At 57.8% G+C, this 10,152-nt stretch overlaps 1 protein-coding gene across 1 annotated transcript in view; it reads left to right on the forward strand.

The window, feature by feature from the left end:
* Nucleotides 1-9,365, forward strand: part of CREB3L1 (cAMP responsive element binding protein 3 like 1) — a 34,556-nt gene extending 25,191 nt beyond the window's left edge. The window contains exons 5-12 of the mRNA XM_046644505.1: nucleotides 1,854-2,011; nucleotides 2,708-2,857; nucleotides 3,026-3,084; nucleotides 3,257-3,325; nucleotides 5,112-5,211; nucleotides 6,103-6,229; nucleotides 8,214-8,481; nucleotides 8,656-9,365. Of these exons, the coding sequence (XP_046500461.1) occupies nucleotides 1,854-2,011; nucleotides 2,708-2,857; nucleotides 3,026-3,084; nucleotides 3,257-3,325; nucleotides 5,112-5,211; nucleotides 6,103-6,229; nucleotides 8,214-8,481; nucleotides 8,656-8,692 (968 nt within the window). The 3' untranslated portion in view covers nucleotides 8,693-9,365. The remainder of the gene's footprint in view (nucleotides 1-1,853; nucleotides 2,012-2,707; nucleotides 2,858-3,025; nucleotides 3,085-3,256; nucleotides 3,326-5,111; nucleotides 5,212-6,102; nucleotides 6,230-8,213; nucleotides 8,482-8,655) is intronic.
* Nucleotides 9,366-10,152: the final 787 nt, after the last annotated feature.

A 10,152-nucleotide genomic window follows, 5' to 3' on the forward strand; every position in this document is an offset into this window, starting at 1 on the left:
CATCCACCCATCCATCTATCTGTCCATCCATCCATTCAACCATCCATGCACCCACCCATCCTTCTGTCCATCCATCCGTCCATCCATCCATCCATCCCTCCAGAGTTCACTGGGCATCTCCCAGTCCCAGGAACTGGGAAAGCAGAGAGAGAAGACAATCCCTGTACCCAAGTAGATCACAGGGTGGTGAGGGCCACAGACTACCAGATGCACAGCAGTGATAGGGGTTGAAGATGGCAGATCCCCAGGGAGCCTGGGCAGCACATCCCCAGACCCGATGGGGGAGAAGGGAACAGGGGAGGACGTTTCTTGGATGGGCCAGAAGGAGAAAGGGCTAAGTGAATGTTTCCAATCCCACCACATCAATTCACATCGATTCATAAACATTGGTTTAGCATCTCCTGGGTGTCAGGCCCTGGGCTAAGGACCACAAAGTTTAGAAGGATGAATAAGGCCCAAGTTTCACCTTCAAGGTGCTGACTGCCTCGGAGAGAAGACAGGATTCACAGAGGGTAGGAAGGGACCAGCGTGGTGACCCCTTACAGTATAGAATGCCCTTCAATTCGTAAAGCCAGTTCACATGCATCAGCTCATTGCATCCTCATGGCTCCACACAGGGAGCCCTTTCATCCCCATTCTACAGGAAAGTGAGGCTGGGAGAGGTTAAATAAATGTAACCAGAGGTCACACAGTCAGGGGTGTGACCATCAGGACTTGAACTCAGGTCTCTCTGACTCCAGCTTCAGCGCTCTTTACAGTGTGGCGTCGCTGAGAGGCAAACAAGAGTCCAAGAGGGGAGAGAGGGCTCCCGCAGGAGGCGGCCTTGTGCAGGGCCTGGGGGGGACGGGGCAGGTCCTCCTCCCCCCTCAGCCCTGCTCTGCAGCTCAGTAGGGCCCCAGGTCTCCGCAGCTGGAGTCACCTGGGCATTCTGTGCTGTCCTGGGAGTGCTCCCCGCAGCGGGGCCCTGGATCCTCATGGCTCTGCCCAGGCCTCTTCCTGACCACCTGCAGAGTGTCAGTCTCTCTGGTGCTGTGGCCACAGAGGGACAGCATGGAGCAGAGGCTGGGGAGAGAGTGCTCCTGGCTGGTCTGCTCAAAGTCTGGTGCCTGATGTCCTGTTTCCCTGAAGTCAGAAATGGAAACCCTGGGGTAGTTATGGCTGAACTTTGGGGTGGAAGGAAGAAAGGGACAGAGGCTGCTGCTTGCCCAGTCTGATCCCCTGGAGTCTGGCTCTGGGGAGACTCCAATCACCTCCTGGGGTTGCTAAGCTGGAGGCTCAAAGACCCTGGGCCCTTTGGGATGGGAGAGGGACTCCAAGAATCCAGCCTCTGTGATATCCACACAAGGACTAGGCTTAAAGGAGCCAGGCCTCGGGGCTGGCCCGGTGTCGCAGCGGTTAAGTTCGCACATTCGCTTCAGTGGCCCGGGGTTTGCCAGTTCAGATCCGGGGTGTGGCCATGGCACTGCTTGACAAGCCATGCTGTGGTAAGTGTCCCACATATAAAGTAGAGAAAGATGGGCACGGATGTGAGCTCAGGGCCAGGCTTCCTCAGCAAAAAGAGGAGGATTGGCAGTAGATGTTAACTCAGGGCTAATCTTCCTCAAAAAAAAAAAAAAAAAGGAGCCAGGCCTCTGTAGTGTGAGAGATGGGTGGCACTGAGGAATCAGCTTCCAGGATATCAGCTCCCGTCTTTCTGACACCACAGAGGGGCTTCTGAGGTGACAGCTAGTCAAGGTCCCAGCAGTGTTGACCACGATGTCAGGGCTGGTGTAGGCCCACACTCTGCTGACCTCTGATGTCCGAGCAGAGCTGGGTGCAACCCTGCTAACCTGTCTTCCCCTGCTTTTCCCCAGAGGACCTGGTGCAGATGCCTCCGACTCCCCCCAGCAGCCACGGCAGTGACAGCGACGGCTCCCAGAGTCCCCGCTCTCTGCCCCCCTCCAGCCCTGTCCGGCCCATGGCCCGCTCCTCCACAGCCATCTCCACCTCCCCGCTCCTCACCGCCCCGCACGTAAGCAGCTGGGGGTGGGCTGACCCTGGAGGCAAGGAATTGAGTAAATGCCCCCTGGCACATGACCAGCCAGCAGGGAAGGGTCCGGGGACCCCCAAGCCTGATCCCCTCCTCCATCAGGATTCAGAGAGGTGCCTGCCTGGCCGATGGAAGTGAGATTCTTTTAATCATGTCTTGCAGTAAATAGGAAACAGGTGGAGAGGTCCAAAAGGCCAGCTGGACCCACACTGATGCAGAGCCAGGACTAGAATGTGGCATTCCTGGGCTCCAGGGGGATGGCCCAAGCCGCCTCCAGGGAGCACTGTGTGGGGGTCAATCCCCCAGGAAACAGGGAGCCAGGTCCTGAGCCCTGGGAGGGGTGTGGAGCCTCCCAAGTCAAGACTATAGGGGAGTGAGGGGGCTGCTGTTTGGGGGCCCTGGACAAGTGAGCTTTGAGGTTCTGGGGTCCCGGATGGGGTCTAGGAAGCCCCCCAACAATGTACTTAGTGCCTAATATGCCAGGCTCTCAGCACCATCTTAAGCCCTTGATACATGTTAGTGGGTTAATTCAGATTCACCCCCTTTCTCAGATGAGGAAACTGAGGCTCAGAGAGTTGCGTGCATTGCCCAGGTCACACAGACAGTAAATGGCAGAGCTTCCGTTTGCCCCCCCCCCGGGCTGTCTGGTTCCTAAGCGCCGTGTCTTCCTTCCTCCAGAAACTGCAGGGGACATCAGGGCCGCTGCTTCTGACAGAGGAGGAGAAGCGCACGCTGATTGCTGAGGGCTACCCCATCCCCACGAAACTCCCCCTCACCAAAGCCGAGGAGAAGGCTCTGAAGAGGGTCCGCAGAAAAATCAAGAACAAGGTAAAACGTGAGCCAGACCCCCGCCCTGCCCTGGGGCTTCCTGGGTGGGCGGGGGCCTCTGCTCCCCTGGGGATGCCAGCCCTGAAAGCGGGGGGGGGCGGGGGGGGGGGGGCCCAGGAAGTGGATGTGTGGCAGCAGTAACCCATGTCTGGGGGCTTCCTCCTCCAGATCTCGGCCCAGGAGAGCCGCCGTAAGAAGAAGGAGTATGTGGAGTGTCTAGAAAAGAAGTAAGGTCCTGGGCGCCACTGCCCAGCCTGCCCTGCCCCCCGGGTCTTCCCTCACAGGGCGCCAGGGGCAGAGGGCCCAGGGACTGGGATGCTGGTGGGCAGGGCCGGGGGGGGGGGGGGGGCAGCGAGTCTGGGGGCTGCCCCTGAGTCCATCCCTGCTTGAGGCCCGCAGGGTGGAGACATTTACATCAGAGAACAACGAACTGTGGAAGAAGGTGGAGACCCTGGAGAATGCCAACAGGTGGGTGGTGCCACCTGCGTCGTCCCCCCAACCGCTCCCCCCCCCCCCCCCCGCCCTTCTGCAGCCAGTGCCTGGCTCTGGCGTAGCTCTGGGAGGCGGGAGAGAGGAGCAATATCTGAGTGCAGGACGACAGCAGCCCGGGACCCCGGTTTCCCAGCCTTCTTCATCTGCTCTAGCTCTAGACACCCGACCAGAGGGGGGACACTCAGGTGAGATGGTCGAGGGCAGTGGTTTGCAAAGTGTGGTCAGCACCTGGGAACTCATTAGGAATGCTTATTTTCAGGCCTCACGCGAGGCCCACTGAGTCAGGAACTCCAGGGGGCTCTGCAATCCGTCTTCAGAAGCCCTCCTTCTTTTTTAATTCTGACGCGCCGTCAAGTTTGAGAACCCCTGGTGTCCATCCCTGCTAGCACAAAGGGAATTTCTCTGACAAGCGGCATCGGCAACACCTGGGGGCTTGTTCAAAATGCAGACTCTCAGGACCCTCCCCAGACTTACTGAATCAGAAGCCGCATTTTAGCAAGACCCTTGGGTGAGTTGCATGCACAATGAAGTTCTAGGAACACCAGTAGAGAGCCGGCAGCGGGCCTGGCGCGCCGTAGCTACCTAAGGTCACAGCTCAGAGTTCTCATCCCGCTCTGCCATTTTTGTGATTCCGGGGAAACTCAATCCTCCGTGGACCCCAGTTTCTTTGTCTAAATGGAGATGGGACAAGCACCATCTCCCGGGGTCCAGATGAGGAAGTTAATAAGACGCTGTAAGAAAAGGGCCAGCACTGTGCTTGGCATCTAAGAATGTTCCATTCGTGTTAGCTTTCTTCTTCTTTTATGGTTATTATTCTGAATTCTTGATAGTGCCCAGCCGTGAGCCCACAGGAGCGCTTCAATAATTATTTGCTGAGATTCATCAAAATAACAGATAACAGCTGGTATGGAGCAGGTGCTCAAGGAAGCTGTTCCTTCTTTCCATTCTTCCCCCCAGGCGTGTTCAGGGGCCTCCAGCCCCTCCCCTGGCTGACCTGGAGAAGGCCCCCCACTCAGGGAAGGGGAGCCGGAGCCCTCACCCCTCACCCCTCGCCCCTGGCCCAGATTCCTCTGTGGCCCAAAATAGGGCCCGGCCCTTGGAGCTATTCCGCCACCTGCTGTACATTCTGGGAACTGCAGCCCCTGCCGCTGGGCTGGGTGGAGGAAAGAGATGATGAAACATTTGTTCACCAAGCGTGGGCTGGCACCTTCTGTGGGTACCAAGAGGATTTCACGCTGGGTGGGACCCAGCCCTTTCCCTCAGGGGGCCCACAGGTAGCGAAGGAGACCCACATGGAAATCCATAAATAAACCAGCTGTTAGAGGGGCTGTGATAAAAGCGAAAACACCACCACAATTAACAAACACGGTAGCTGCTATTTACTGGACATTCACAGGCCCTTCCGATGTTGTGGGTTACAAAGGAGGGAGGGTCAACTTAGCTGTGGCTGATGGAGGGTGAGAAAAAGGTGACCTGAGCCCGGGTGGGGCAGGCCCTCCTCCAACCCCCATCTTGGCCAAGAGCATCATAGGGTCCCCCTGAGCTCCCACAGGGTGGCCCAGCTACTCCCCACGAGGCCCCAGGTGCCCGAGCCACCACACAGAGGAGCCAAGTGGGAGGTGACCTTCTCTGTCTTGGCTGAATGGGCACCTGGTGTGGAAGCCAAGTCTGGAGTCCGCCCAGGTGCGCCCCAGGAGAGCTCCAGGAGGCAGAGATGCCTGCTAGGTTGGAGCCTGCCGGGTGACCACTGTGCCCTCCTCAGGACCCTGCTCCAGCAGCTGCAGAAACTCCAGACCCTGGTCACCAACAAGATCTCCAGACCTTACAAGATGGCCGCCACCCAGACTGGGACCTGCCTCATGGTAGGTGCCATTCCCTCCCCACAGGGCCACGGGAGGACAAGCCTTCCCCAGGCTGGCTTTTTAAGGGATGGGGAGAGCTCTGAGGGATTGGCAATATTGCCGGCGACGTCCCTCAGGTCAAGCTCTCACGGACCCCAGCCTCTTTCACCAAGCCCATGGAACCTTCTAGAACATGACCTTCCCTGACCACTTCTTACACTGTGCATATGTAGTGACTCACGTGAACCCAGCTAGGCAATGGCAGAGCAAGTCCCTTGAGGGGGCGGCTTCCACACCCTGTGGAGTGAAGGGCTCGGGGAGACTCAGGGAAGTGTGGACTTTGTCCTTTCTGGAATGAATGGTGGGGAGAAAGCTGAGCAAATGTCTAAAAACCCACAAGAGTGCCCAGGGTGTGGCTCAGGTCGCTGCTGGTCCCTCTTCCACCCTCTCCTGGAAATGTCCAGCCCTTTGCCTCCTGAGCCCCTCTGAGATGCTGAGGTGGCAGAGCCATGATGTGGGCATGGGTTAGTTCGGGCTTTGTGACTCTTAGCTCCCCCTGCTGAGAGTCTGGTGTCATGCTGTGTCCCCCTCCCTTGTCCCAGCCCCCGCCCGTCCTCCCCCTTTCTTCTTTTCCTGATTTTTCCATCCTATAGGTGACAACCACACTGGCCACTTCCCTCTTTTTTCCAGCACTGCCTGTGGTGCCCCCCACAATGGGCCTGAGCAGCCTCCTCCACCTTCTTCACAGAGGGTGGGAGACCCCATGTCGGGGGGGTGGGCTCCAGGGGCTGCTTTCTTGGAAAAATACGGAGCCCTTGGCACCCACTGGTTTTGGGGGATGAGGACTGAGGGAGGCCAGCGTTGCAGCCCCTCCCTCCCCCAGGTCTGACCCCCCGCTCTCTCCACTACCAGGTGGCAGCCTTGTGCTTCGTTCTGGTGCTGGGCTCCCTCGTGCCCTGCCTCCCCGAGTTCTCCTCCGGCTCCCAGACCGTGAAGGAGGACCCCATGGCCACTGACAGCGTCTACACAGCCAGTCAGAGTGAGTACCCCAGGCAGAAGCCAGACACAGAGAGGAGCCAAGTTTGGGCTTGGCACCGTCTCATTCTACCTCCTCATTTTACAGATGGGGAAACTGAGGCCTCCCAAGGGTCTATGATATATTCAATGTTAGTTGTAGAATTGGGACTACAATGCAGACTCCCCCGCCCCCAGATTCCCAGCCCACCCAGGAGTGGCTCAGGGGAGGTAGGTTTAGGGGACAATAGGAACGTCCCCACCCTAGCCCCCATGTATTATGGTGCCAGTGGTTATGGGGCATCTGCTAAGCACCCTCAGTATTTCACGACGGGATAGCAAATGAGTCTCAGCTCTAGGGCCATTTCCAGTAAGATGGTGGTGTTTGCCTGAAGCACTGTGTTAAGAAGGACTCTGATGCACCCCTCAGGATCAACAGGAAGGAGAGCCATGATCCATGAGTAATGTCTCCCACAGGCAGAGGAGGGGCAGTGGTGGTGTGGGCTCAGATATTTGCCATCCCACAGGGGACCGTGAGGTACAGAGATCAGAGTCAGTCACACCTGACACAGTACGTGAACACTCTTAGCAGAGTGTCTGGTACAGATGAGGCACCTTCTATGCGAGCACACTCCCTCCCTTTTAAAGAGCTCCAGGGAGGAGAGAAAAGATACAACCCGTGGGCGGCAAAGGAGAACTGGCATAGGGCACAGCAGAGAATACTGTGGATCTCCAGAGGCAGAAGATACTTTGGGTAGACCTACAGAGGAACTTCCAGAGTGTCCTTCATCATTGAGCAGGAGCGAGCTGTCTGGCAGGGCAGGAGGAGGAAGAGGAAACAGATGGGAGGTCCGAGAGAAAGTGAGACACTGCCTGGAGGAGGAGCTGGACCCCGCAGGGCCTTGAGGGGAGGAGGCTGCAGAGGAGGTGGAGGCAGGGAGTGGAAACCCTCCCTGGACAAGCACAGTGGCCTGAGAGAGAGAACAGGACAGTTGCTGAGGGAGGCGGGCGAGAGGGAGGTGAGGTCTTGGGAGCCACGTGTCCGTTGCTCCGAGGCCAGAGCGGGCCGTGTGCATTTGGAGGGAGAGAAAGGCTGCGGACAGGAGGGCTGGAAGTTGGGGGGCAGGTGGGGGTAGTGTTGAATAAAGCCCGAGTCGGAGGAGGCTGCGAGGGCCTGGAGGAGTGAGCACAGTGGGCGTCAGGCCCTGTCTCTGGGCAGGGCAAGGGGGACACCTCTGCAGGAGCAAATGGCTTTTGGAGCGGGCTGGCTTGCAGAGCGGGTGCATCACACAATTCCAGGGAGCACCTTTCACACGGACTGTTAGGCGTGCGGGGTCGGGGGAGGACCCTGGAGCCACGCAGACCCGGGTTCGCCTCTCACCTGCAGCACCAACTCACAACTAGCATGGGACACCGTTCCTGATATCCTGGGACCTCAATTACCCGTTCTGTGAAACGGGGCTAAAAATATCTCGTTCCCAAGACTTTCTGGGAGAGGACGATGATTCGCTATAGGCCGAAGGGCTTTGCACAAGGCCTGGCACACAGTGGATATCCAATGAGTGTGTTTTCTTCCCATCCATTTCCCCGAAGGGCACAGGAGGGCCCGGGAGGGGGAAGCGATTTCGTCAAGGTCACAGAAAGTGGGTAGTACAGGTAGGACCAGAGGCAGCTCTCAGACGCCTGGGCCTGTACCCTCTGCTTCCAAAGAGCTGCTTTCTCTGAGTGCTGATTAAACACAGGTTGCAACACTTCCCCTGTCTTATCTCGTTCAAACCTCACATCTGCGGGAGGTGGGGCCTAGCATCCGTATTTTACAGATGCGCAAACTGAGGCTCAGAAAGGTTAAGGACCTGGCTCGCCTGAGGTCACACAGCTCGGCGTTGTTAGAGTTGGGATTCGGACTCAGGCCTGTGAGATTCCGGGGCCCACATCCAGGCACGTGGCCAGGATGAGGAAGGAAGCGGGGCTTCCTTGGCGCCGTGGCTCACCCCAGGCTCCCTCTCCAGTGCCCTCTCGAAGCCTCCTGTTCTACGACGAGGGCGCAGGCTCCTGGGAGGACGGCCGCAGCGCCCTCCTGCCTGTGGAGCCCCCGGACGGCTGGGAAATCAAGCCAGGGGGGCCGGCAGAGCAGCGCCCCCAGGACCACCTGCAGCTCGACCACCTGGACAGCACCCACGAGACCAGCAAGTACCTGAGCGAAGCCTGGCCGAAGGACGGCAGTGGGAACGGCACCAGCCCCGACTTCTCCCATCCCAAGGAGTGGTTCCACGAGAGGTGGGCGGGCGGCCCCTTCCCCTCCTGGGGTCCCAGGCTCCACCTGCCCTCTGCCCGCCCCCTGGTCCCCATGTCAGCCACACCCTCCCATCCCTCCTGTGTCCAGATCCAGCTTGCAGACGGGTGTGCGTCCTTACTGGACAGGGTGACCCCTGACTTCTCTTCTCTTTCCAGGGATCTGGGGCCCAACACCACCATCAAACTCTCCTAGGCCGTGCCAAGACCCAGGACCCAGGACATCCCCCCGCCACCCGGAAGAGGGGTTGTCTTGCTCACTAACCCGGATCCGGCTCGTACCCCTGCCCCCTGGGGTCCCATCCCAGGGGAAAGGGTTCCACTTCTCCCCCAACCCTTCTTTGCCCCAGATCTTGACTGGGGCCTCTCCTCGCCCCCTGACATTTGGATCATTCCTTTGGGCGGACCACTCCATTCTGACCCCTCCCTCCCACAACCATCCGTCCTCAGATAAACCACTCACTGGGCTGCCCCCCCCATAATGACCAACACGACCACTGCCTCCCCGCCCCCACCCACCCACAAACACACACGTCAACTCACCGACACCCCCCACCCCCCACTGTACAGAGACCAAGAACAGAAATTGTTTGTAAATAATGAGCCTTATTTTTTATTATTGCCAATCCCCTAAGGTATTGTATTGTACACGTCTCCCCCCCCCGTCCCCCCTCCAGTGTTTTATATTTTATGAAGTTAGTGCGGGCTTTGCTGCTCCCCGGCCGGGGAAAGAGGACCCCACCCCCACCCCTCCCCTGGCCTCCCCCTGCCGCTGCCCAAGCCTCTGGGCCTTTTGAATTGCCAAATTGCTTCACCTACCGGCTCAGCACATGCTTTAAGAAAGCAAAAGTAAAAAAAAAAAAAAGATGCAGCATCAATTCCTGACTCTGTGCCTTTCTTTGTGGGGAGCGGGGGGTGACAAGAGTAAGTTTATTTTATATTCTTTTTCTTTTTTAACTTTGTTTGTTTGTTTGAGGGAGATTAGCCCTGAGCTAACTGCTGCCAATCCTCCTCTTTTTGCTGAGGAAGATTGGCCCTGAGCTCACATCCGTGCCCATCTTTCTCTACTTTATACGTGGGACGCCTACCACAGCATGGCTTGATAAGCGGTGCCATGTCCGCACCCGGGATCTGAACTGGCAAACCCCGGACCGCCGAAGTGGAACATGCGAACTTAACCGCTGTGCCACCGGGCCAATCCCTTATTTTATATTCTGACAGCAGGCGATGGGGGGGGCGAGGGGTGTAAGAATCCCTATCTGCTGGGTTCCCGCTCCCAGCCAGGCGCCGAATTCAAACGAGATGCTCAAAGATTTCTGCTGCATTCCCCCACCCCAAGGCTCCTCCAAGTTCCTAAGCACTGTGCTGGATGCTTTCCATGTGGTACCCAAGTTGACCCTCCTAGGACCTGCCACTGCCTTGGTCCTTGTATCCTTGGCCTCAGCTGGATTACAAAAGCAGACTTCAGAGTAACAAGAGCTGTGTTTGACCGCTGCTGCTGCCACTTGCTAGCTGTGTGTGGTAGGCAGAGTTCTAACATGGCCTCCAAAGTTCCTGCCCCAAGGCAGACATGCCCTGTTTCATCCCCTCCCCTAGGGTATGGAGGGGACCTGTGAACATGAGAGGCTGTCACTCCCATAATTACGTGACCTTTTG

The sequence above is a fragment of the Equus quagga genome, chromosome 17 (genome assembly GCF_021613505.1).
Source record: "Equus quagga isolate Etosha38 chromosome 17, UCLA_HA_Equagga_1.0, whole genome shotgun sequence".
Taxonomy (NCBI): Eukaryota; Metazoa; Chordata; class Mammalia; order Perissodactyla; family Equidae; genus Equus; species Equus quagga.